The 27,616-nt window shown below is 52.5% G+C and overlaps 1 protein-coding gene across 2 annotated transcripts; it reads right to left on the reverse strand.

Annotated features, from left to right (window-relative positions):
- Positions 1-2,445: 2,445 nt before the first annotated feature.
- RNF41 (ring finger protein 41) lies at positions 2,446-26,607 on the reverse strand. Of its 2 annotated transcripts, XM_034792897.1 has the most exons (7): positions 26,427-26,607; positions 17,827-18,082; positions 13,245-13,357; positions 7,335-7,606; positions 6,318-6,453; positions 5,602-5,705; positions 2,446-4,152 (listed from the first exon to the last, which is right to left on the reverse strand). In XM_034792897.1, the coding sequence occupies exons 3-7, from the start codon at positions 13,332-13,334 to the stop codon at positions 3,801-3,803; spliced, it is 954 nt and encodes a 317-aa protein (XP_034648788.1). In that variant the 5' UTR covers positions 13,335-13,357; positions 17,827-18,082; positions 26,427-26,607; the 3' UTR covers positions 2,446-3,800. The 2 variants fall into 2 exon arrangements, with proteins under 2 accessions (XP_034648788.1, XP_034648787.1); XM_034792896.1 differs by lacking the exon at positions 17,827-18,082.
- Between the last annotated feature and the right edge of the window lie 1,009 nt (positions 26,608-27,616).

A 27,616-nucleotide genomic window follows, 5' to 3' on the forward strand; every position in this document is an offset into this window, starting at 1 on the left:
CGCTTGAACCCGTCCCGGTCCGCTGGTGGGGGTGCACGCCCCGCTCTGGGAAATGCTAGGAGTGGGTAAAGGAAGCAGAGCCGCTTCTCTCCAAAAATAAAGATTGGCAGCTCACCCGCCGAGCCAGAGCTGAGAGAAGCCGGGCCTAGGAGACCCCAGGGCGTGCAGCAGCCCTGTCAACACCCCTGGGGCCAGAGCCCAAACCCGGGGCAGGAGAGCTGAGGGGACCGTTCACTGGTGAAGCGGACAGATTACAGAGAAGCCAGTTTCGTGACTAACCCGAGCTCAGGTCTGGCAGGACCGGGGACTCCGTGAGCACAACAGTCTGATGTTCTCTTCCCCAAATACACTCGTCTCTGCCGCCCATAACGCCGTGTGCTGGCATGAGGTGGTGGGGGACGTCTCGCAGACTCCATCATAATTTCGAGCCATCGGCAAGCTTGCCCCAGCCCCTTCCATACAGCGTTAACCTCCTGGCTTATCCGACGGGAACCGCCCAGGGCTTTGCCAGCTACCGCGGTGGCCCTGCTGCAGCTGGGCGTGAGTGGCCTGGTTGGAGCAGCAGCAGAATTTCGGTTGGCAGAGCACAGCCCAGCTGTCCCCGCATCAGCGTCTTGCAAAACCACAATGAAGCACCAGGCTCGTCAAGCGCTCAGGCTGGAACGCAGCCCTGCCAGCAACCCGGAGTCTGCTCCGACCCAGCCTCAGCGACTTGACCATCTTTACCATTCCGTGCAGGCGTTGGCCAGGCCCACCCTGTTACGCTCCCCCCACACCCCAGGGTAGTTTCTGGGATTCTCTCACGCTGGGAGAGCTCCAGCCGCGGTGCACAGCAGTTACCGGTTTCTAGTCAGGAGCTGGGGGACTTGCATAGAGAACTAGCTCTTTGGCTCATTGATATGGGGCATTCCCAGCGGTAGAGAGGACATAGCAAGGTGCGAACTGCAGGCAGCGGGCAAGGAAAGGTCACGGAAAAGCAGAAGCGGTTTTTGCAGCGTGTCCATGCAGGAGAGAGCGCCCGGGGAGCGGAATGAAGGATTGGAGAGTCAAGAAAAGGCAGTTTATTAGTGCAGTCGACACAATGAAACAGCGCACACAAGACACAACCAGCAACTTTTATGGACCAGCAAAGACACCATTGCAAGTCTAGTCTGATTTCTGAGCGCCCGGTTCCTCCAGTGGAAAGGAGACGGAAGCCATCTCTGGAAGCAAAGGCCCAGTGGAGGAGGGGGAATCAGTTTTTAAAACAAGTCCATCTAGACAGATGCAGTTACCAGGTTGGATTTAGCAGCTTTTTCTAATTCCTGAGCATAAGGGTCTGGGTTGGACAGAGCTCCCACCCAATAATTCCCCTTCCACACACCTCATCATCGAGACATGAATTCAAATACAACCCACTCCATACCTCAAACTGATCTGACTTCTGAAGAACGCGCCAGGCGCTTGTAACGTAGGATACGAGACACACGGAAAACTCTGACGTTACCCAACAAAGAGGGGAAAGCCAACCATGTCCTGAAACAGAGAACTAGCTGGATTTCCTCATACTGCATTAAAACAAAAACAAACCAACCTGCACGAGCAAATTTGCCAGTTGAAAGAGAAAAAAAATGCAGGAAGAGAAGGACCCTAAAAGCTCCACCCAGGCGGGCCGGGCGGTAAAGGTGAATGCCAAACTGAAATCCTGCAGCAGTTTACAGAGCCTCTGAAGCAGGACACAAAGGTTTCCCTGGATGTCCACCGAAGAGTGGCGGGAAATTGGGAACAGTATCTGGACAGTGTGTAACAAAACCCGCCGCCGGGGCTCGAGCGATAGTTCTCAGGCAGCATCTCCCTGGGAGCCCTGCCCGTGGTGGAGCTCCGGGACCCGAAGAAAAGGGGACAGACCCTTTGAGACAGGCAGCTGGGCGAGGGGCGTCCCCCTCCGCTTAGAGCGCCAGGAAGCACGTTTAGCTCCCTCCGCCACCGTCTGCAGTCTGGGCCGACGCAAGCGGATTCAGCTCCTGGAAGAAGCTCTCGCTAGTGTCATAGGGCTGGGCAGAACTAGGCCAATCAGTGAGAGGTGTGATGGGAAATGTAGTTCTTACAGAGCCTACGTCTGGGCAGCCTCCCATTTCAGCAATGGAGATGGTCCGCGGGGTATTCACCCACTGGACAGCTGCTGCCCCTGAAGATGGGCTCCAAGAACCCTCCCTGTTGCAGGGCTGCTCTGCCAGCTGGGGCAGAGGGGTGGGTGTCGTACGGAGATCAGACTCCTTTCCATCGGCGGAGGCAGCTCCGCTATCGCCCGACTGAGTGGGAACCCAGGGGAGCTGGCACGGGAATTCAAACTCTTACGTCACCCTATTTGCAGCTTCCGGCTAGCAGAGGGGGAGGGCTCAAGCTATTCAGAGGGCCAAAGAGATGCAAGCAGTCTCCCAAAGGATGGTAGTGTCAAGGTCTGGATTAAAGCAATCAGAACCTCTTATTTATTGACAATTCACTCCCTGTCCCACACGCAGCCACCTTGGGCACAAAACAACGAGCTAAAGAGGAAACAAAGTCTCCAGGTAAGACAAAGACCGAAAGAAAGGACCAAAAATCCACCCCCCTGCCCCAAAAAAATCCCACAAATGCAAATAAATTAAATTCCCAACAAATAAACTTAATTGGGCCTGGCAGCATTTCTGGCCACTGTATTTAAAAAATAAAATAAAGGGAAAATACAAACAAACAAGGCAAAAAAAAGTACAAAAAAAACAAACCACAATCACAAGTGTCTGAAAAAAATACATAAAGCTCTTTGTTGACCGTTCAACGCACACACAGACAGGACAGCTGAATCTAGGTTCCGGGCAAGACTGGCAGGCAGAGAGGCTGTCCACATTACAGGCTCCTGGAGTCCGTTGCCTCCCTCGGGTGTCCGAGCCACCAGAGCGTCCGGTCGGCTCCGAGCGGGAGGGAGAAAGGAAGGAGGCGAAAGGGCCGTCCAATGAGACTTTAGTTCCACTTCGAATTCCCCCTTGAAGTCTGGTTTCTCCCCAGAGCAGCACAAGGCCACACGGTCAAGTTCCAGAGCGTGGTTGCGCCACAGCTCAGCTGTTTGGCTGCAAAACGCCGTTATGGTGAAATCACGCCTCGTTTGTGGGGAGCGGTTATTTGGCATCGCTCGTGTCTGCAGCTTAGCCCCCCGGCCAAACCGTAGGCATGTCTGAGCAGGGTCCCACCTCCCACCAAAGGCTGCAAAGCGAGACCTGCCTTTGTGGTCCCGCTTTGCAGCCTGCAGGCGTGAGCCCGGCTGGAGAGCTGTGGCTTTCACACAGGTGCCTCAGAGGGAGGAAAGAAACCGGGAGTGGGGGGAATAAAGCTTCGGCGCAGACGTGAACACCGTGTGGTCGGGTCACCCCAGGGCAGCACCATGCCGAGATCTGCTGGCCCGTTTGGTTTGGACTGCGCCAAGACGTCAGGACAATGGCAGAGGTGTCAGCAGTCAGGCCCGCTCCAAAGCCCACAGCGGTTTCGAGGGGCTGTGTGCTTTTCAAAGCCAGTTAGAAGCCACACGGACACCGGACTGGGAGGTGGATCTGCTGCAGGAGGCAAACCGCATTTTGCATATGACGCTGGGTGACTGCCCAGCGCTACAAGGGAGTGTTTGCCAGAGGCCTTTAAACACTCTTTAAATTACGAGCCACACGCTTGGAGGAATAATGCCCTGATATAATGCTGTGACTGACGGGGGCGGGGAGGGGAGATGTCAGCGGTTTTAGACAAGTTAGTTATTTTTTTTCAAGCACAAAATGTTTCTCTCTCTTTAAAAGTCTTTAGATCTCCTCCACTCCGTGTGCAAATATCATCACCAGCCCCGGCTCGAGCACCATGTCCTCCCCCATGTGCTGGTTCTCGCAGGCCATCACCACCACGGCCTGCTTGCCGGGGATGCGCTTGGCCACGTAGTTCTCATAATAGCGCCGGTTCATCTGGCGGGTTTCCAGGGTGGCCAGGCCCTGCGGCCAGTTCCGCTCATGGGCGTTCTCGATCAGCTCGTTGATGATGGACGTGGGGCACCCGCTTTCCATCAGTGAGCGTTTGATGACCGCCTGGAGGACGGCGTCCGGTGTGGAGATCATCCCGCCCCATCGCGTCACCCGGGCAGGCTGCAAGGAGTTCACCCACCTGTAAGACACCAAGACACCATGAGTAAAATACAGGGGCGCCCAAGAGACAGCAAGTCCTAACAGGCAGGGACTGCTCTGCCAGAGAACGAGACGGGCAAGACGGCCACATGAAGGACTGTCAGTGGTTCTGCCGGGTCTACAGAATATAGAGCCAGCTTATAATGGTCTCCGAAAGGGCAGCGCCAAACAACTCAGGTGCCCCCTCTGGGCGAAATTGGGATGGATCCAGAAAACTCACCAGGTTTCCTTCGTAAAACCTAGTGAGAACGGATGTTAGAGCCAGCCGCTCCCTCGGGGCCGCTGGGGTTGCGCCCTCTTCTGGTGGAGAGAAGGGATGAGGCCGGGAGGAGACCGATGCAGTTAGAGATGATGCACATGACAGAAAATCTGCCAGACTCAAGTAGCTAAAAGCAATGCTGGAGGGACATCGGGCTACCCCACAACTTCCTCGTACTAACGGTTTCAGAGGCTGAAGTCTGTCAATACAGAGCCCTTTGCCCCACGTCCCTTTTCTCCTCCTTTCTCCTTAACTCACGGTACGTTGCTCCTGAAGTCAGAAGCCTCTGAGTTCTTCTGGACCTTAATCACGGCCCCCTCCCTCACCCCCTCCTATCGAAATCCTTTGCCAGGCCGTAACTGCAATGTGGCGATGACTGAAAGTCCTCTCTCTGGTCCTCCCTACGTGAGCCAGCCAAACATGCTCTGAAGGTCTTGCTCCAGAAAGTGGGGCCCCATTCCTGGCTTCCCAGCTACCTCCACAGCTACCCAAGATGGCCTTCAAAGTTCTTCATGGGCTTGCTTCCCTCCAGCCTCTCAGCTCCACCAACTACGACCATTTAGCGTCTCGTCCCTGCCCAGGAGAACGTTAAGCTCCAACTGCAGCAGATGCAGCAGGGAGAGAAGCTGCCATTTTCCAGCTTTCCAGGCACCTGAGGACGCTTCCATGCGCCAGAACTCCAGTGAACCCCCGTGTCTGAGAACCCCGGAGTAAAGCCTCTCCCTGTTCTTTCGATGCCGTTTGATTAACTCCGGTGGAATTCAGTTTTCCTGAGCCGGGCTGAAACGACCCTTCCACCAGTTCCCATCTGTGCCAGCAGGGTGCAAGGATCAGCTCCGAAGCCATTTCTTCCCGCCCCGTTTTCCGGCGGGTCACTGGTTTCAAACTGGCTGCAGGTATAGAATTGTACAGCTGGTGGGACCCGTAACGTTAACAGGGCTGAGTCGCCAGACTTCGTTCTCTCTCGCAATGGCCTTAGCAACGTCCTGCTTGCTTTAAGATTATGGGTTTTCTTGTGGCTCCCTTAGCTCGGGCCTTAATCTGCTGGGGGGATTTAATGACCGTTCCCAAATCTCGCCAGCTGAGCCGACGCCCCAGTCCCCTGTGTCTGCCTCCCGAACACCTACTCACCCATTGTTACTGGGATCGTGCATTAGCAGCGGCACTTACTCTAGGATTTCATTGTATTCTATGGTCTCTTCCAGGTTCTGCAGGTTGGGGTTGACGCTGCGGATGGCTCGCATGTAGGCCTTCAGCAGCTGGATGTCCCGTTTCTGCAAGAGGCAGGGCAAATGGAGAGATGTCTGCAACAGGCGGGAGGCCCTCACACGCACAGACCGGCCCTGCCCCCTTCTCGCAGGGATCTAGGGCTGGAAGGGTTTATGTTCAGCCCCACACGGGACGGCAGCGGGGGACCTGGCCGTCTCTCTAACCCTCCAGTGGTGGAAGCAGACTTTTTAAAAATTAACCCTTCGCTATTTTTCCTGCTCACACTCTGCTTCCCAGTGGGGCTGCTAGGGGATCCTCAGAGCCCATGAAACAGACTGAGGTCAGAGTGCCTGGAGCACGAGCCGTCCTCCCCTGCGTCCGAACCTTGTGAGATCAGAGCGCAGAGCGTGACGCTCCCACTGGGCGGGGGGGACCGCATGGGACAAGGATTCCGATGCAGGACAACAGCCTGGGGCTCGGAGGGGAAGCTCCCACTCAAACAGACCCTGCACATAACGAAGGGAATGCTACAACGTAGTAGCCTACCAAGCCGCCTTTGGCTTTTAACCAGCAGATTCACGTGTCCCGTATTTGTGCCAGGGAAGAGTCCACCCACCAAGAGAAGCTGTTAGCCTAGAAGGCCAGAGCGAACCAGAACCCCATCCCTGGACACCCACCTGCTCGGCTAGCTGATGCTTGTGCTCCGCTGAAGTCTTCTCCAGCTCAGCGATTCTCGTCTGCTGTTGCTGCACCACCGACCTTAAGTGCTTGATGCAGTTGTGAGTCGGCAGCTCGTCTTTGGGCATTTCCAAGCTGCAGGGGGAGAGAGAACGGACGGCGGGGGAGACAGAGCAGGCCAGGGTTCAGGATTAGCGAGGAGCGGCAGCACCCACCCGGCTGCCACGACGAACTCAGAAGTTTGGGGGACTCGCAGCGAGAGGTAAGAGTAGCCCCAATTCTAATTAACCACAGACGTTTGGGATGGGATCTTAAGCTGATCTAACCATTAGGGATCAGGATGAGATCGCAGGGGGAGGGGTCCCACATCTGCCCACTGCAGGGTTCTTTCACTCTCCTCTGAATGTCTGGTGCTGGCCACCGCTGGAGACAAGGCCCTGGAGTAGCTGGACCCGACTCACCTCCAGGTCAGCCGGGATCACTAGCCCCACCTGACTGGCCAGCCAGTGGTCTGAGCACAGCTCATGCATCATAATACCCTGCCAACAGCTGGGCTGCCTGGGCGGCGGCCTCACAGAGACACCAAGGCCGGAGACCGGACGGCCTGCTCCAGCCGACCCGGGGGAAGTGGGAGTGGGTAGGAGGCGCTGCTCCTGCTACGCCTTGTTCCGTGGATAAGAGCTTCCATGTCTCACTGACTTCGGTTCCTAACTGCCACCTGGACCGAAGGAACGTCTCCCCCGGTCTCCAGGCCTGGAAATCCAGGGCACATAAAGCGAAGTTGGAAGGAGAGCAAGACACCAGCTGCCAGCGGGCTCAGAGGCTGAGCTGTGACTTGCCCCTGTGCAGCACCGCTGGCATTTACCCAGCCCTGTGCACAGATCAGCCTTCTCCCCAGCTCTGTCGCTGCCTCGCGGGAGGGTACAACTCCTGGCCTCACCCCCAGGAGCAGGGCCCCCCCCTTCTCTCCGCTCCCCTTCAGCCCCAGGAAACAATCCGGAAAGAACAATCCTCACCCGCATCCTTGCTCGCACGTCACCGGCCGCTTTGGATTATGCTCACAGTCATTGAGGTGAGACATCAGGTTGTCGAGTCGCACGACCGCCGTGCAGCCGAAAACCGCGTTGTCGCAGGTGATCTGCAGCTTGGAGAGCATGTTCCGCATGATCCGGGGCACGGGGCGGAGGTGGGCCACAGTGACTACGCTGCGGTCCACGGGGCAGGTCTGCTGCTGGGAGAACCACTGGGTGATGCAGGCATTGCAGAAGGCGTGTTCACAATGAGGAGCCTGCAGAGGGAACGAAACGCAGGACGCAGTGACTCCCCCCGACCCCCAGCCTCATTCTCATCCCGCAAAGGCCAGGGCAGATGGGCAAAGCCAGCACCTTTCACCTGGCCTGCAAAAATAGCTCATCCCGCCTCTCACCCCCCCATCCATACCCAGTGCTGGCAAAGCCCCGAACACAGCACGAGGGCGTCACGCATTCCTCTGCCCTCCCCACTAGATGCTGCTGCCTCTTTAAACGCAGGGTTGATGGGCCACGAAGGGCTGGCATGCTAAACGGACCCTTTTCCGGAGCAGATTTGAATGGTACTTCGCTGTATTTACCCAGCTGGGCATTACAAGGACTGCAGCAGGAAGGTGAAAGCTGCGACTGGGCTGAAGTTACAGTTATAAAAGTGTTACGTTTAAGGGCGAGCAACACATCAGCTCTTCCTCAGCGATCCGGCCGATCTCCTTTGGGAAAGCAGAACTCCAGAGCTACAAGTCCACACAGGGGTGGGTCAGACACTCAAGGGTTAAACCTGTCCAAAAGCTGCAAGACACTGGGCGCGGGGGGAAGAGTCCAGCAAGCCCTGAAGTACCAGTGGGCAGAACGCTTGGGGCCCATTTGACAGCATCGTTAGTAACATTTCCATAAGTGCCCTTCAGTGACAGCTCTAGAACCGTTAGACGCCCCGACCCACTGGCCTCGCCACCTTGGAACCGAAGGCAGCTAGAAGACAACAGAGCGAGCGCAGGGTAGAACCGACTACTTTCCACCACGGTCTCATGGGGCTCGCCAGGGCGGCCCAGGGCAGGAGGAAGGGACGGTTTGCCCCCGAATCGAGTGGTTTTGTGGGCTCACAGCCCCACGCAGGTTTGGCCTGGCCCCCCCAGGGAGGGGAGCTGGCCCCAACTCCTCTCCCCTCAGTAGTAGTTTTTGGGGGGAAAAGGGGAGGGGTTCCAGATTTTACTCTGGGTGGCCTGGTGGCTTTGGCTCTCCTTCATGATCTATTTGCTCTGTCGGTCTTCACAGCCGCCTAGGTCACTGCCCCCTTCCCGAATCCCTGCTCTCGCCTTGGGTCAACACTGGGTCTCACTGCAGCGCGCGAGAACCAGCTCTCCGCAGCCAGCGCCCCCCCCCCCCCCCCCAGCTGAAATATTTCCCATCAACTCTGCTAACTCCTCCCACCACCGGGAAATAGACGGACACGAGCCAGAGCAGAACCCAAAGCGCACCGGGGAGTCAGCTCCCAGCACGCAGCACCGGAACGTTTGGTTGCCAGGGTTGGAGCCGTTACCAGGGAGCCCCTGTTCCAGGGCGACACCGGGCTGACCAGGACCCGTTTACACACTCGTGTCGCTAGAAGCTTTCCAGGAGGGCTTCTCCAACCACAGCAAACCGATTTCTTTCCCCCTGGAAATGGCGCTAGCCAAGTTGTGCCATACCGCGCTCCTCCTCCAAGCATACGAACGGCCCCTTGCCAGCCAGGGCAAGGACGCGAACACGGAGGTGCCAGATAACACGACTGGGACGCTCCCTGAGCGGCAGGGCACGACAAGTCCAGATTCCTGAATTGACTCTGTGCAGTGCAGACTTGCTGGGTGGCCTTGGACAAGACGGTTCATTTCGGTGCCATAAGGCGTCCCCAGCTGTAGAGCCGGTCTAGTGCTGTACTTGGCCACCACACGAGAGGGGTCCGGAAGATTAGAAGTCTCGTCTTCAGGACGGATTGAGAAATCACAGGGCCCACTGACGTCCACGGGAGCGGCAGGCGGCTCAGGGCTCTTGGAAAGGAAATCGGGGCCAAGCTGGATAAAGTTCTGATTGTTAAAAACGGCTTTTATGTCGAACGTTTACCAAATTCCAATCCAGTTTTAACATGTTGCTAGTTCTTTACTTTCTCCCCATTGCGCAGTCTGAAATTGCTAACGCGGAGGTGTGAATTAGGGTCAGAACTGTTACCTGACTTTCAGATTTCACCTCCATTTATTTTCTGCCAAGAATTTCACATTTTTAGGCCCCTCTCTGCAGCAAGAGACCATTCTGGAGCTTCATAAACATCCTGACTTCAAGGCCACCACAAACTCAGGCACAGATATGCCAACAGCTGGTACTGTGTCTGCAACAGCACCTTCCCACAGATCAAACTTCCACATGCCAAGAAAGGTGAATGCTTCTGATAGACTACGCTCCTCCACCAGGGAATGCAGCTTGAAGTCAATGGGACTTGAACGCTTATGTCACTTCGGTGCCTAAATACCTTTAAACATCTGGCCTTTACGCTTTGAAAATCTCACCCTTTGGACGTTAACTTCAGGCTATTTTTGAACATTTTGCTGTGTATGAACATTCATAACAACATCAAGAATATATTGACAGGTTAAATAACTTTTCACTGTTAACACTGAAAATCGTTTTGAAGGGACAGACGTCATGCCATTAAGGGAACAGTTGTTAACAGTTTTTGCATCTGTTGCTACAAACACTCAGGCACACAATGTTTGCAGGGTCAGAGACTCACATTTCCAGTATTTTGTTATTTTGCTTGTAGTAGTTTTGTAAAATTCAATAGCCTCCTAGTTCTGACATTTAAAATCCAGCCTTTATAATTTAGTTCATTATAAAGCATTACGCTAAACGTACAATGGGTGCACGTTTTTAAGTTGCATCAACCGGATTTAAATCACGACGTTTTATTTTAAATTGGGAATTTACGTCAGTGGTTTAAACTTGCCTGGATTTACATCACTCCAGCCCATCGAGAAACCCACTAACTCGTGTTCAGAGTGCTTCTGAGCAAATGGAAGTTGTTAGCAGTGCAACGTTTACTGCCTTACCACGTGGTTATCCCCTGTATCCTCTCGTCCTTCCTCTCAATTGCACAACACCAATTTGGAGAAAAATGCAGTGACTGTCTGTCACTGATGCAAGATCTGTCGAGAACAAACACACCACCCTCCCACGGTCACAGTAAATTGTTTACTAGTGAGGCGATCTTCAGATTTCATTTTTGCCGAGCACAGACAGCTTAGCAAGCCACAAAACACTTCAGCCAGCAAAGCATCGTGCTTTACACTTTGCCCACAACTTACTGGCACCGCAGTCACTGCGGACCACGAGTCCCGGCTGAACGTCCCCTTGTGGCTCAACTTTCCATTAGCCGCACTGCAGTGCGTTTGTTCGCGGCAAAGTTGTGTGTTACTGTCACTCACGCTCTAACGGGCCTTGTAAAATAAATCGTTCCATCACTCAAGTTGCTCAGAGCAGGCCCCAGCCGTGCAGTTCTTTGCCAGAGTCCCTGCGATCCCTCAGACCCTACGGTGGTTATCTGGCAATTTCAGGAATTTTTTCACCAGCCCCAAAAATGCTCAAGGGGGGTCACAGAGCAAACCCTAAATCCTCTTGTGTCCCTGCACGGGTGACAATGCAAATAAAGGGCAGGGAAAGAATCCACTTCCGAAAGGGAACAGCACGTCTGCCACAGTCAGGCGTAAGGACACGGGGACCTCAGGAAGGGCCTGGGGTCTGAAAATCTTTGTGCACAGGGACTGTGTGATAACACACAGTCAGTACTGCCGGGATCCTGCTTACGCACAGCACAGCCTGACTCTGAACCGGCTCTAACAAGCTGGGAAACGGGTAGCGCCCCCCCACCTGTAAGAGACAGCTGCTAAGAGCTCTAATGAAATCTATCCCAGCCCTGGGGACAAGTCTCAGCCTTCGTGCCCACAGTTAGACCACCCCCGCGAACACTAAAGCTCTTCCCAGTCGGGATTTCCCGCGGCGCATGTTACGCAAGGAGCAGGGCAGTCAGGGTCACAGTATTCCCAGCCTCCCTCCTTGAATGATTCCCCCCTTCCCGGACCCAGCAATCTTCTCCAAACACAGAGCGACAGCTCGCAGCAAGAGCAGGTCTGTAAACATCACCTCTGCTGGGCCTCGGGCTCCACACAGTAACGGCAGCCCCCAGCGCGCCACCCGCCGGACCGAACCCAGAGCAGCCCACCCGCTGGACCGCTCTGTCCACTGGCGAGCGGTGCAGCTTCACCGGCATTTCAGAGGAACGCTCCCAAGACGGGCGGGGGAGCCAAAAATCACCGCTACCCACAGCTAAAGGCTGAAAGAGGCACTCCGGCTGACTAGACTACCTATTGCTTCTGCTGCCGGCCTGGCTCGGTGCGAGCGACTCCCGCGTCTGGATTGTGCGCGTGTGTGGGGGTGGTGGGAGAAGACAGCTCTGAACATACTGAGCTATTAACAACGTGCCAAAGGATCGCAATGTTCACAATTTGGATCCCCTCCGCTTTCCTGGGTTGAACACTTGCGCCTAACAGGTGGCAGGGAGGAGGGCAGGGGGAAAGGAGAATCAGCAAGCCCGAAATCTTGCTGCTGCTAGAAAAGAACGGGCGTCAGATACCCTCCAGGAACGGCAATTCCCCAGATGTCGTGGGTCCCACTGGAGACGCACAAGCACCTCACGCATGCGAGGTCAGAGTTGTTTTTTAACAGGAGCATCGCTTGGGGCAGTGCATGCACCCAGACCTCCGCGTGCGCCCATAGCCAGGCAGAAAGGAGAAAAGTCCCTCATGATTCAAAGCCCCGAGTGCCAAGGGCACCAAAGAGCCAGGGTGGAGGGCAGGTGATGGGATCCACACAGGCTCCAGCATCTCCAAGATCCACAGTTCCTGCCAGGAACGTAAATGTTCTCTCCCCTCTTCGAGTATGGGTCAGTCTGGAGCCCACGCTAGGTGCCTGGTGGGCCGTATCCTCCTGGGACAACGGGGGGGAGAGTTTCAGCTACATCAATCAAACAGGGAGTGGAGCCCGGTTCTCCCCAATGGATCATCACACCTGGCAGCCAGGTCAAGGCAGAATGTTTAATGAACGTTGGTGGCTGCTCCACGCGGCTGCCTGGCAGCCTTCAGGCTGGCATGTTCCCAAAGCAGGCGGAAGATGGTGCCTGTGCCCCGGGGGAGCACACTTCAAAGTGCGGAGGGAGAGACCTGCCAGCCTGCTGATAGTAAGTGGAAATACAAGGAGATCCACTCAGCAAGTCTCTGCGCAGGATACGCCCCGAAGAGCTGGGGGAGAGGCGATCAGCTCAGTCCTGTGGAGGCATTCGAGCAAGGACCGGGAGCACGCAGCTTCTCTTCCGCTGGCACGGAGCAAGCCTTCGGGAAGAAGGCTGGTTTGGTGACCAGTTGGTTCAGGGGGAGTTCTGAGAAGCCGGGGTGAACCCGAGCCCTAAAAACACACTGCATGCAAAAACGCCCGGAGAAGCCATCAAATGCCAATGCACACGTCAGCTCCGGAGCATCTGGTAGGTCTCAGACACCTGCGGAGGTCGGGCAGTCGCATTTTAAAAGCGATGATCGAAATAGCTGGTATGGTCATATACTAGCAGCTTCCAGCAGGTTCCCACCAGTACTTGTTAGATCCCAGCAATTTACCCCTGGCTTGGCGGATTTTGGCAGCAATCTGAAGGGTCGGAGCTGGACGTGGACAGTAAACGGCTCTTTTCACACACGCAGGGCTGGGCATTTAACATCCACTCGCCCTCGCTAGAGCGGAGATAAACCGTAGTCCGGAATCTCCCCCGGAAACCTCTCCGATCACGAGAGCGGAAAGGAATTGGCCGCTGCTCTTTTCAGCACCTACCTGCACCGGCTCCTCCAGGACTCCGCTGCAGATGGGGCATATAAGGTCTTCGTCCACATCCCCCTGAAAGCGGGCTACATCATACCCCATTGCTCATCACCGTCGCCAGACCCCTGGAAAGAGAGAAGGCAGGAGATCAGGGGCAGGCAGAGAACGGCGGGGATCGCACCGGAGGAAAGCCGGGCAGACTCTGAAGGCAGAGCCTGATTTGGGAGTTTAAAGTCCCTCTTTGCAATGCTGAGAGTTGGAAACAGACCTGAGCCTGCAGCATGCTAAGCCAGGGGCTCGCAGACCCGCTCCAAGCCCTTACACAACAGGGTGTGGTGCAGTGTTCTCAGCCCCACTTCCATGCACTGAATCGCTCCTCAGTTCTGCTCTCCTGCTAGCACCAACTGCACACTTCCCTCCCCCCAGGCATTACTCATCCCTCGGCACTTGCCGTTTGCCTATCTTACCGCTTTTGTGCTCGCGACAGAAGGATGTGTGACAAGGCAGAGGGGGTGCCGAGCGCCCAGGACACGATGGACACTTAGAGGGAACATTGGCCCACTGGAGCAAGCACCAGACAAGCTCAGACCACCGGGAGTCTAGCTCCGGGCTCTGCCACTGACACAGGGTGATCTTGGGCAAGTCACTTTGCCTCTCTCTGCCTCTGTAGGCTCGGTCAGTCCCTGAGTAGGTCTCTGAACCGTGCCTGGCACAATGAACCGGCAAACTCAGGCGGGGTCTCGAGACTAGCACGGTGCCACTGCAGCACACGCCCCTGGGCCACTGCCGGCTACAGGAACTGCATCTGGAAATCCTCACAGCGAGACCCCGGCTGGGTATCTTTCTGAATGGGATCTCTACGGTCGCAGGGGACTGGCCCGGACGACCCAGGAGGGGCCCTTTCAGGCCTGACCCTAGCCCTAATTTCTCAGGTTTGCTCCCCCACAGAACTGCATCCTGATCATCCTCTGCAACGCACGATTCCCTTTGTCCCCTTCCATTCCCTTTCTCCACCAGCGGGCTCCCAGGCAGGGCACAAGAGACACGACAGCAACCAGCACTCAGGGAGCCGTGTCTCCATCACTGGTTAAAGTGCGGCTTCTCCTCTGGCAAGCCTTCTCAGCAGGGAGCATGCCACCCCCTGTCTGCGGTTCGCTGCTCCCTGTGCCCAGAAGAGCCGGGTGGAGATGGGGATTCAGTTCACCCAGGAGCCCTGTATCATCGGGGGTACAGGAATATCACAGCCCACTGGCAGTGCAAGTTATTCCCACGCTCCTACAGCTCTGCTCCTAAGCCAGGATTTGAGAAATGGATCCATTGATCCCGGTCCTGTAAAACTCCAGGTGCTGCTCTAATTCCAGGCGTCTCAGTGAGTCACTTACACATCCTCAAGGCACAGCACTGTTAGAGCCGCACGGAATTCACCAGGGCCGGGCTTTTCTACACACACCAGGCGTGCGGGAACATTAGAGGAAGGCTGTGGAGATGATGTAGCATGATCACAACCAACATCAAAATGTTTCAGAGGCGGGACTGGCCTGCGTCACGTGACACCATCCACCCCTCAGGGGAACCCGCTCTATTTAGCCGCTAAGCTCTTCACATCAGGGCCTGGGGTGTCAGCATAGTGCCCAGGGAGGTGGGGCCCTGACCTTGTTTGGGTCTGTAGTTACTATCACAGTACACATAGGTAAAGAGCCAGGAGTACCCAGGTACCTCATGAAGTTCCTGCATTTACCCGCAACCTTCTACAAGCCCCTACACTGGGACCAAGGTCCTTTCCCAGGCCTCGCCGACGGATCCCGCAGAAAGCTGGTAACCCCACTCACATCTCCAGGGTATCGGAGCCGCTGGCAATGATGGGCTAAAAGATCTCCCCCATTTCTTACGGGGGAGCTTCCTAGACTAAAAGTTGCTATGGAGGAGACATAAGGCTCCTAACCCTTGAACTAGGAAGTCAGCACATGGCCTGCGATTGGAGCTGCTCCTCTCTCCGCTCCATAAGCCAACCAGTAAGGGGGGGGTGATTATGACATCAAAAAGGTAAGCCAGCCAGTCGCCACCTACCCCATCACTCATTTGAAAGCTATCATCCTATTGGTGCAAATACCCCCAAAACTCTTAACAGCGTTAAACACATTTGAGTTTTGTCCCAGTCCCTGAACTAACGCATCACAATCCAGTCGCCTGGCATCCGTTCACTCAGCAACTAGCGATGGCCCAGGAATGCTAGGTCAGCCCCAGAGACAGTCTGGGATAGCAACGGAGGTCGCAGCTCCCCCAAAAGCCAAACAGAGCCCTGGAAAGCAAAGCTGCCCATCTTTGTGTCTGCAGTAACACCAAGAGTACAAAGAAGATCTCTCTGGTAACCATGGTGCGTTATCCAAACAAGAGAGCGCTCCACCCCACCCCCCAGGAAAAGTCACGTACAGAGAGAGTGGTTTCCATTAACAGAAGGGAGATTAACATCTTTTTAAGGGTTTTAACCAGAAAACATTTGGCATGTTGCATGGAGGTATAGTGTGGAAATGAACCGTGGACAAGGCATACGTTCACGTGGTTTTGCCACAGCGCGTCTCCCCTCTGGATCCCAGTGAACTAAGCCTTCTGCCGGGTTAAAATTGCTTTGGGACTATCTACGGACAGATTTCCTGTGTGTCCCCTCAATATCCACTGGCTCAGAGGGCCCACTCAACTCTACCGCTGCAGACCCCCGAGTCACTTGAAGGCCAGAGGACAAAGCTCTCCACACGTCTTCTGTCCCACCCAATTCATTTTCCCCACTTTCATAACAGCAGTTCTAGGGTTTCACACCAGCCTTGTGCAGCTGCCCACCAAGAAACGCCAGGCGAGATTTCCGCACTAGATCCATGCACCATTAAAGGTGCACGCTGAACGCTCACAGGAGAAACGTTTGCTAGGATGGATGCGTCATTTCTCTGTCTCAGCGCTTCAGAGCGCACTTCCTATCCTTTACTTGTGATCTGTATGAGCCAACATGGGGCTTTAAAAGGCAGTTACGTGCCCGGATTACATTCAATATGGACAACATGCAAACGAGGAACAGGGCTTTAGAAAGAACAGAAAGCAGCAGGACTGAGCAGCGAAGTGTATTGCAAGTCTGAGCGGCGCAAAATCATTCTAGCTGGGGAAAAAAAACAAAATCCATCTAGTCTCCAGATGTCTGGGGTCCAAAATAACCGTGTTCTGTATGGCTAGAGTCTATAACCAATGGCTTGAGCAACATGGCAACAGGGAACATTCAGAGTTGTCTGGTTCTGATACTCAATCAGCCAACTAATGGACCCCAGGCATTGAATATGTAAAATTCTACCCAAAAAAACCTGGGGGACGCCGCAGGACAGCCTTGCTCTGGAGTGACTGTTTAAGTACGGAGCATCGGTTTCTACACGTTACCACTCTGGGTTTTTATAAACAGTCTTAATTTGCTAGATCCTTGCACAGGAGGGATAGCAGCAGCACACAACAGCCAGTAACTGTAGAGTAAATAGAACTTCGGTCAAAGCAGTATCAAGGCCAAGCGAAGATCAGAGAGGTAGAAGAGAACCATTCGGGTCCATTCCCTGCAAAGCCGAGAGACACACCCCTGCCTTTGAAAACCCCCAGTCTAATTCCCCTTTATCGGCTTTGAAAATCCCAGCTGTGACGCTCGAGTATAGACCCTTACGCAGAGAGAAGAGACACTAGACATGCGGTGCCCCGATGAAGGCCTTCGACGGCTTGTTTTACAGCCAGAGGGGAAAGACGATGGATGGGATGAAACAGACAACCTAAAAAAGGCTTAACAAGTCCTGGTCTGCTATGAGCTGGAAGTGAAGCAATTTAGCTCACTAGCGACTGCAGGCTACAAACACGCTTTGGGCTAAACGCAGAACATGCAAAGTCACGGCAGCTCCTTCTTTAGAAGCCACCTGAGGTCGAGCTCAGCATCCTCCTCGTGTGGGAAATAACCCTCCCAAATGGGAAATGCAAAGCAGGGTGGGGAAAGCAAAGACCCGGTGAGCCCTGAGTTAAACCCCTCATGTAGCGGCTCCAGCAGGCCGAGGACAACAGAACTTCGCTAACGGCACAAGACCACACGCTAGCCGACACCTCGACTTTGGGACCTGTCAAGTCGAATCTGGTGAGGAAGTTATTCCCCCCGTCCCCTGTGACGGCAGATACACGCAGCTGGTGGATTTACTGAGTCAGTTTCAGATGCAAGAGACGAGTTGATAATGGGAGCCAGAACTTGTTGGACCAATCTCCTAAATCAAACTTAATTACGGCCTGTGCTGGACGTCTCTGATTTCCAGCTTTGCCTAGGTTCCCAGAAAACAGACACCCTCTTTTCATTACAGCCAATACGAGGTCTGCCAACAGCACTGCAGCTGGGTGAGCCTGGCGGAAACCTCTTCGGTAAGCAATGTTATTTGTATAATCTTCCCAATTTCAGAAGCCCTGGGGGCCAGAAAAGTAACTTGAAACCAAAGGGAAAACAAGGCGGCCACAAGAGGGAGTGTCTCTTGTAGTTAAAGCCCAGGACAGGGGCCAGAACTCCAGGGCTCTATTCCCAGCTCTACCACTGACTCACCTTGTGATCTTGGGCAGGACCCTTGTGCCTCGGTTTCCCCATCTTTAAAGTATGTACGATATATGAACATCTCTGGGGGGGATTCTGAAGTGTTCAGAGCTCTCTGACAGCTTCCAACGAAAGGCGAAAGCAAGGACGTGGCAGTATTGCACTCCTGCATCTGCGTGTGATCCCTGTAGCTTCAGCCAGCTAGAGGAAGCACAGTCTAGTGGTCAGACCGGGAATGGTCAGAAAAGGGGAGTCCAGAGTTCTCTTCCTAAGAGGCAAAGAAAAGTAACAGGCATTCGACACGTGGAGGAGAAGCACTGGGGCAGCTAGGAGTATGTGTCACGGCTGCTTAAGCTAGTCCAGGACCAAGACAGATGAATTCTGAGGGAATCACCCAGCTGGTGCTTAGAGGGGGTCGTTTACAGGCGTTGCAACGCTAGAAACAGTCCCCCGGGAGCCTCTGCTGCAGTCTTCTCTTTATCGACTAGGGGGAGAGCCGGTTTGGGGAGGGGGCGGCCCCAGCCACACAGACACGGCTCTGGACTGATGAGCAGATTGTTTAGGAGAAGATGGGAGAGACCGATAGTGACTGAATCGAAGGCCTTGTGAACACTTAAGTTTTGCAGCTTTGGATCCAGGCCAGCAGAGGCCCCGGTGCACAGTCATACCAGCAGAGCAGTGCGGCCGAGCTCGAGGAACTATCCCGCACCAGTATAACGACACCTACGCTAAGAGTTCCACTGGCAAAGCCGGGTCAGTAAACACAAAACAATTCCCCATTGTCATAGTTACGCTGGTAAAACATGAAGCGCAGACCAAGCGTGAGAGAAGAGTTGCTTAGCCATGGACAGAGCCCAAGTGCTCCAGCCTGCCACGAGTTTCTGACATGCAACATTTCTGCTCCTCTAACCCCACTGTCTTCACGTCACCTGGCTCCTCTGGGCACAAAGTCTCATCCACCACAGCTTCCTCTCTGCCGCCTCGCTTCACCTCATCCCAGCCGAGTGGAAACCACCCAGTGGAATCGGTACAGCCGAGAGAGAGGATGACCCCACGGCTCTGGGGCGGGGCTCCAACAACGACCTTTCGCTCTCCCACTGCGCCTCTCCAGCACAAAGCAGACACGGCTGCTCACCGACAGCAGCGTGACCCGTTCTGAAGCGGACGATTAACGGCAGCGACATTGAAGCAGAACGTAAAGCAGCTAGAACGCCATCTGCATGACCTAGCTGGCCAGTGACCTCGTTTGAGCAGTGCAATGCAGGGGACAGAAACCGGATGTGAGCTGAGGTCGTCTCGACAGACAGCGCGGCGAGGTGGTAGAAGGACACACTCCGACAGCACAAAGTTTCCCTTGAGCTGGAAACCACAGGCACTTGCCACCTCTCTGCTCAGATGAAAATCTGAAACCCTTCCGCGACGAAGGGGAGAGAGAATGTATTATGCAAAACGCACCTTGGTGCCCATGTGAGAGGCACGAACATCAAGGGGTAAATGATCAAAGCAAGACTGAGTTTTGGCCCCACGTCTCCCACGGCGGTTGTGCAGCTGAACTGCTCTGCAGAGAGGAGACGGTTACTCCGGCCTCGCGTGGAAGGTGGACAACAGCATGTTCTGGAGGGACTAAACCGAAAGCCTGAGGTTTCGATGTGGTTCTAAGGCGTGCACGCACCCCGGGGACACGGCGCTCCCACCTACAGCTTCCTCCTGAGTGAGGCTATTTCGATTCTTTTGGGGATTTTATTAAGTCTCCTACCTGGGCAGCGGATGGGGCCTGTTTTGTTGGTAGTTGGAGCCTTTATTCATGTGCCAGATTTTCCAGGTCAATCGGTTACTGTTTCCAGTGTAGCGTTACCCTTAGCGGCTGTAGGTGCTTAATGTGGCTTCCACCACACGGAGAACGTGGGTTTGACGGTCAGACCTGGGAATGCAGAGTTGTGTTTTTAAGAGGCCAAAGCTCGTACTAAGACAGTTTTGTTGAGGAGTTTTGTCTGATCTACACTTAGCCAGGGTGGATGTGGGGGACGAAGCACTGACAGACTCAATTACTTAGCAGAGATGGGGGCTGAGGCCTTGACTTCACTGCTGAAAAGGTGCATTTTTTACCAGTGGGTAACTAATGTTTGAGAGCTACCCTAAGGGGGAACACCCAGCGAAGAGAAGGCACTTTCGTTTTACTGAGGTGAACAACGCGAGGCCAGTGCCAGGCAGAGGTCAGCACTATGCCCAACCTAGCTGACCTGAAGTGCCTTCTCTTCACAGTGTTTTACCCCAGAACAGCTCACACATATTACCCTGAGGCTAAAAAACCCACCTGTTGGTTTTAGCAGTGAAGACAAAGCCTAGTTAACTCCACTGCAAGAGGTAAAGAAAGATCAGAGACAGGAACACAACTTCGACAAAACCTGGGATATGGAGGATTGTTCTAGCCCCGTTCTTTCAGTCCCCATCTCTGCTAAGGAACTGAGTTCTTTCAAAAAAGACCTAGATAAGTTTATAGAGGATAGGTCCATCAATGGCTATTAGCCAGGGATGGTGTCCCTAGCCTCTGTTTGCCAGAGCTAGGAATGGGCAACAGGGGATGGATCCCTTGACGATTTCCTGCTCTGTTCATACTCTCTGGGACATCTGGCATTGGCCACTGTTGGAGGACAGAACACTGGGCTAGATTGGGTCAGACCAAAGGTCCAACCCAATCTAGCTGTTCTTATGTTCGTCCCAGGATCTTAGAGAGACATGGTGGGTGAGGTAGTATCTTTGATTGGACCAACTTCTGTTGGCATGAGACACAAGCTTTTGAGCTTACACAGAGCTCTTCTGCAAGTCTGGCTGCTCTAATAAGAGACATGACCTCACCCACCCTGTCTCACTAAAACCTGGGATGAAATCTGTGCCACAACCAAGGATAATTTGGGGTACTTTATTTCCTTGCTTCTTATGACCTGGAGTGGCCAAACAAAACTAAAGTCTGGGCTTGAAGCAGCCAACAGTGAAGAATGCCACCTGGCCGGTAGAGCTGGTAAAGACGCTTATTTCCATGCCAGTAACGGACAGGAGAGGGACACATTTTTGACTGAAATTCAGAGGGTTTAAGAAATTATATCCTTGAAACTTTGCAAAGAGTTTTTTTTTTTTTTTGTATAAAGTAAGATTTTCCCACTAATTTGCCCCAGTGATTTAGAGAGAAAGACAGCAACAGCACACGGCTCTTCACTGATTAACCTTCCTGTGGCCCAAGACAACTGTCCCTTTGACTGCTCCAACGCTAGCGTGACTAGGAACAGAGCTGTTCAACCATAAGCTTCAACTCAGAGGCAGCAGTTGTCTTTTCAGAGCAAGAAATTGAACAGAAACTCAAATGTGCACTGAGTTGAGTGGTTATCAAAGAACTCACCCACGCAGCATTAGTACAAAATGCCTTTGATTGCACTCGTCTGCATCCAGGAAGTCCGCTAGCAATTTCAAACAATGTGTGCTCCACTCAGAGGGAAAATTCAGGAATGAAAAGGTTTAACTCAGTAACAGCATTTGTAGTTTTATACATGTGGTTAGCCAGCAATTCTCTATAGAGCCCAACACTGCGATATTTCACGCCAATATGTGCACCCCACGTGTGACAGTAACGTGGCTCGTGGCAATAATCGTTCGGGAAGGCATTCAAACCATAACCCACCAGATCGATCTCATTTGACATCAGTTACAGGAGGATTATGGGAACTGTAGTTTAAATTATTTAATAAGAATCTACCGTTTTCTTTACTCTTCTCACTAATCCCTAGTGAGCCACCACCATCACCAGCAGTTGTTGCCCTAACATACTTACTTTGAAACACTGGTGAGGAATTAATCCCACCTCTGAATTTGTTCGTTTACATCAGACTAGGAAACCATTCGATCAGGTTTCTGTTGATCAGTGCCGTCCCTCCCACAGGTATGAGGAAACCTTGTGGTTTGAGGCACCAACTCCACTATTAAAACCCTCGTTCTAAGTCAGTTTACCCCCATCAGACAAAGACTTCCTAAATTAACGACCCCCAGCAGTAATGTGCAGCAAATACTGTGCACTGAACTCTCTGCAGAAGACCCCAAGGTGCACTCTGCAGCAAATTGTGACAAGGAATTAGCTGCTCCGGAAATTATTCTGGGGACGTCCCATGACCTGCGTCACGCAGGAAGTCAGACTAGATGACCACAACGATCTCTTCTGGCCTTGAAATCTAAGTCCTCGACAGCCACTGCGAGACCTTTTCATCTAACCAAGTGAACACAAGGCCGAGAGCCAGGAATGCACCAGTTCTGAATCTGCTATTGACTCACTGCAGAGTCCTGGGCAAGTCACTTCACCACTCGACAGCTCAGCTTTCCGATGGGTAAGGTGACTTCTCCCAGGCGTGACGTGAGGATCGGAAGATGGGTCTGCACTGCAGAGAGTTACCCCTGCACCCATGTTAGCCTAGCCCCGACGTGAGCAGCCACACCGCGAAGCCATAGAATACTGCGTCCTCACTGGGTCTCTGTAGCCTAGTAACTTGAGCCACTCTGATCCTTTCCCAGGGAACTGTGAAAGAACTTGTCTGTCCTTCTGGGCGTGTATGGGGAATTGTGGGAAGGCACTGGAGGACTCTCAGCACTCAAGGATTCAGACTGCAAAGTGGGCAGGTTACCAGCCTGAGCGATAGCCTGCACCCACAGCCAGCCCGCTAGCCGGGGTCGAAGGCACCACTGAACTCGGGGGGAAGGGGGTTAAGGGCAATGCCCCGGTAAGAGCCCAGGGTAACTCTCCAGTGAAGACATACCAAGTCTTTACACAGCACTTTAGGGACCTAAAACATGAGGCATGCTAGCATGACACGATCCATGTATTATTCATCCATTCGCAGCACAGTACAAGAGTATACGAGGGTAGCCCCTGCCCAGAAGAGCTTGCAATCGAAAGGCCTTAGCAATGGCTTTAATGGGAGTTGGACGGGGTCCTAAAGAACAGGGGAGACTGGGAATAGAGTTCGCCACCAAAATAAGTTACATAAAGGTTAAAGCAAAAACACTTTGACAAGCCTCCTCCAGGAGGTTGGAAGCAACCTGGCTCACCGTCCACCCAGTCACGCAAAGCCTCAGACCGTGAAGCAGAGACATGAAAGCACAATCCGTGCAGCTTCCCAGAAAATCTAACTTAGAGGTGTGTCGATTGCGGAGCTGCTACAGAACGGGGAAGAAGCGCCCCGCCCACCTGCTGGGGGGAAATGTTCGGACTTCTCTAGAGAGGGATTCTCACTGAAATGAACACACAGTTGAATGAGGCACTTATACAAACCCATTCTTGAAAGCAGACACCCTCCATTGTTTAAAAATCCACTTCCATTATACTCACTTCTTAGACCAATTGAAACCAAAGAGCCACAGGACACAATGAAGTATGTATCAATAGCATTGTTAAAGACAAAAATGCATTTGCAAATACCAGTGGTTTCTCTTATTTAGGGCTTTTCATCCTTAGATCTCAAAGCGCTTTCAGAAGGTGGTCAGTATCATGAGAAAACCAGAGTTAAAGATCAGGTATGTGACTATTCAGGATGGTATATGAAAGATTTAAGGCACCCAAAGGTACTTACCCATAAAGCATTTCTGCTCGAGTGGGAAAATATGCTTAATCAGGATGTTTGAACACACAGACCAGACATGCTGCCTCCTGTGAATGACAGCGATCGTGATCTGTGCATTTCTGCAGCCCGAGCACATTACTGGTTACTTCCTGAGAAAAAGCACCACTTCATTATTTTCCAAAACACCGTGCTCCCAAAACCGGCCTTCATCACACCCAAGTGAATGAACGTTTCTGACATGAACCCGGACTCCAGCCTCAATGGCAGATTCAGTGCTGGTGATTGACTGAGAGTCCCGTGGACTCCAGTTTTCCATGCTGGAGGGACAGTGGCCAGGAATGTGCTTCTGGCATGCCCCGGAGCCCCACCTCCAGAGTCTGGAGAAGAGTTCAGTCTCCGTGTCCCATTTAACTCTTTGGCCTCTCTGATGCCGCTTCCAGTTATGGGCCGATTAGCAGCAAGTGTGTTTGCGAGGCGCACAGCTGTCTCCAGAGAGCTGTCCCAAGAGACACACTCATGTTACGTGGGGGCACTGATCAATTGCAGGAGGGTTAAAGATCTGTGCTGAAATTGAATTGGGGCCTTTAACCTCTGGGTCACTAGGTCCCATTATACACTGCCCAAGCCCCCCCAGCATGTACGGCTTTCCAGGCTAGGAAGTGCTCATTTAACAACCAGTAATCCCTGTGGCTGGCGGAGAAATGCAGCGGGGCACAGAAGGCAGCCCTCGGCACGTCTACCGGCAGAGGCGAAGAGCGTAAGGAGATGTCAGATTGCAGGATCATTGGGGCAGGAACCTCGCGTAGTAGCTCTGTGAAATCCCCAGGCGTTCATTTCTAGCGCACATGGGCCGTGATCAGAATCAAGGCCCCTTTGTGCTGGGTCTAGACAAACATACACCGCTCCTGCCACAAAGAGCTGACACACAATGCGCCGTTGGAGAACAACAGGGAAAGCCATCAGAGCCAGGAATTAAGTCAATGAATGTTTTGACAAGAACTTCAGCGGGAAATCAGGTCTCATACCATTAGATAATCAGAAGGCATCATTTCCCCAGCACAGCTAGCAATGTTAAAAATGCCCCTTCCATTACCGCAGAGCCATTCAGCTTTCACAACGTGAGAGACACACCGGGCCGCTTTTAAAGAGCCGCATTAGAAACACTTACGTAACAGCACAGTTGCCCGCGTGCTGATAGAAAGCCAATTTTTTACAAATAAAGTTAAACAAGTTCAAGATTCTTCCTCCCCTTAACGCTCCAAGACAGCAAAATTATTAGTAGCTACCAAATTAGAGCCGGCAACGTGGAATTTAAATACACACGGAGTTACAAAGAAACCCTCCAATGGCTCATTGCTTCTTATTCAACACTGGATAAAATAGCTTTTCAAAAATACGGTCTCCTTGCCGATAGTCAGCCCCTAGCCACAAAAGAAATATTAATGGTGTAGTTTCTAGCAGGTGCTAGACACAGTATTCCAGAATAACAATACTGACAGCAAATTTTATTTTGCTTTTTCACCTGGTCAATTGTCGTACTGCCAGAAACAATGGTGAAAGTCTCAACCAAACCATTCTGGAGACACAGAAAACATGGGCCATTTCTCACTGGGAAGATGCAAAGGTCCAGACTTCAGTTCAGTGAAGTTTTTCAGGCTTATGATCAGATAAACATTTCAGTGGCCACTGCAGATTCACTCAGGAATATCAGGGCTGCACCTGAGGGGAGTGACATTGGCTAGGCCACCATACAGAAAACCTATCACAAGAAAAGGGAACCCAGCAGGTTTTGCCTCTTAGACAATATCCTAAGCATTGGGATGACTGTGAAATATTTCATCTACGTACTGGTGAACAAATCTGTCTTTACAGCATAAAATTGCTAAAGGCTCTATTCAATGAGAAATATTGATTGTTTTCTGCTTTGAAGAAGCCTAGACAAGCTGGTGGAAGTTGACTGTGCACCAAGCGGATTGATTTAGTGCGAACGCTCACATGCACTACCCAGCCCAACTAACCTTAACATTTTTTATATTTTTAAATAATGGCCTCCAGTCATCACTCCTACCAGCTGGAGGCCTTTCCAGATTCCAACACGAGTTTCATTGTTAAGATTTTTTAAAATAAATTATGCATTTTACTGCATGTTATGTTGAATCTTCCTCCTTAGAAAGGCATCAGGTAATTTTACGGGGATGTTTTAATTCTCAAATTCTAGACTATCACAGGAAAGGAAAGCGCCCTGGAAAGCAAGCAGAAACAGCTGGGGGTGGGTGGGTGGGTGAGTATTTTTTTAAAACCCAATCAGAACCCTAAGGTCAACCATTCAAATGAGTGTTTAAAGGAACAACTTGGATTTTTCAAATAATTTACCACCCTCCCGCTCAAATCCAGTTTCTGACAGAGCCACCTTGAGATAGTTATGCCCTGGAATTGGATAATGGGCTTGCTGTCCCCTGTGGCTTTTTATATGGAAAGGGCTTTGTTCTGTGTTTGCACAGTGCCCGGCGCAGTGGGGTCCTGACCCCTAGGCAGTACCCTAACCCAAACAATAACCATTTCACCACCGGAGAAACTGACTATACAGAAAAAACCCTGAATGGGACGATACTTTGTGCAATTGACAGTGCCTTGTGTAAGGGCTGGGTTCTGCATCGGGGTCTGGGCAGACAGACCCTCATGCTGAGCTCCAGTGAAATCAGAGGGGCTGATCATGGCCACAGGGGGCTGGCCCATAAGATTCCCAATGCAGGATCAGAGCTTGTACCTGCATCTCTTGTTACTGGAGCAGATACAACATTTTTTTGACAAGTGCGATCTCCATTCAATTATAGCCCTTTAGCTTGTACAGAAAGGGGGGGGGGGGAAGATTATCCTCCACCCCCACCCCCACACACTGTTCTTTACAAATAAAGCTGTTGATTTGGTTCTGAACACGCTTGTGTCTGAATCTCTTAATTAAACGCTTGTGCTGCTCGAGATCTGGAAGAAGATTTGAACTGAAGTATTTACCTTCTGTGGCAGAATTGCTCCCGAAATGACAAAGACACAGGGGTGGGTTTTGATTGCTCTTTTTAAGCAGCTGCTCCCAGCGGCCCATCTTTTCCCTTCCTCCTCGTTCAGATTAAAACGTCATTCTTCCCGGTGACCAAGACCTGTTGCCACAGGAATAGTCAGGAGGTCACAAACGGGCTTGATCTATGAATAGGAACAAGGAGAACAAAATGAGTAATGTAAACAGAAATATGGCAAGGTGTGCGGCTCCCCGCCCCCTCCACACACCCGCCCTGCACTCCTGGGATCACGTGGAAGACGGCCTAACCTTTTCTATCCAGGAACTCCTGTTCCACTGACCACATGCCTCCAGCCACGTGCCTCGCTCCCGCCCCACCAGATACACCCACATTTCTTAAAAGCCACTCGCTGCAAAGCATTTGTAACATTTTTATAACCTGCCTAACGAGGCTGCACACCCTGTGCTGCTGATACAACCAGGACCAGCACAGTCTGAGCCTTTTCAGCCAATGATATTCCTCCTTTGAACAAGAACAAATACAAATCCTCTTTAAGGACAAGAAACTGAAGCATGTGAGCTATCTGGAAAAATACCGCTTTGTGCCCAGGGCCTTTTGTTACACCTTGTTCTCCATGCAGCTAGAAGGCTGCCTGCTACATCATTTCAGTAGCAAAATATTTGCTTCCGGTCTGGATGCTACCCTGTGTTTTAGGGAACAGACATTCAGTCGGGTGTTTAGCCATATGTTGGGTACAGGGGAGTTTGTCATTTAAAGGGCTCTCCCAGCGGTGTAATAAAACCTCCTCTGCGAGGGCAATGGCTCCCAGCGCTGTACCACTATCTACCCTGGCACTTTACTGCACTAAGGGGGGTGTTTTTTCACACCCCTGAGCGAAGAAAGTTTCAGCACTGTAAGTGGCCGTGTAGACAAAGCCTAAGAAGTTTTCAGTGACTGATGCTCGGTAGGGACATAACCCAATTTCAGGCAACAAAGAATTTTCAGATCAGGAACGTTCTGTCCTGGAATGATTTCACACAACAGAAAGGGAAGCACTGGGAGACAGCGTATACTCCCCTAGAGGTACATGCAGAACTAGTCAAATATAGTTCTTCAAACCACCACCGAACAGGACACCCCAGTGATGTCCCCGTGACATTTACGCAGCAATGAACTGGGAACCATCAC

This window comes from Trachemys scripta, chromosome 16 (genome assembly GCF_013100865.1).
Source record: "Trachemys scripta elegans isolate TJP31775 chromosome 16, CAS_Tse_1.0, whole genome shotgun sequence".
NCBI classification, from domain to species: domain Eukaryota; kingdom Metazoa; phylum Chordata; order Testudines; family Emydidae; genus Trachemys; species Trachemys scripta.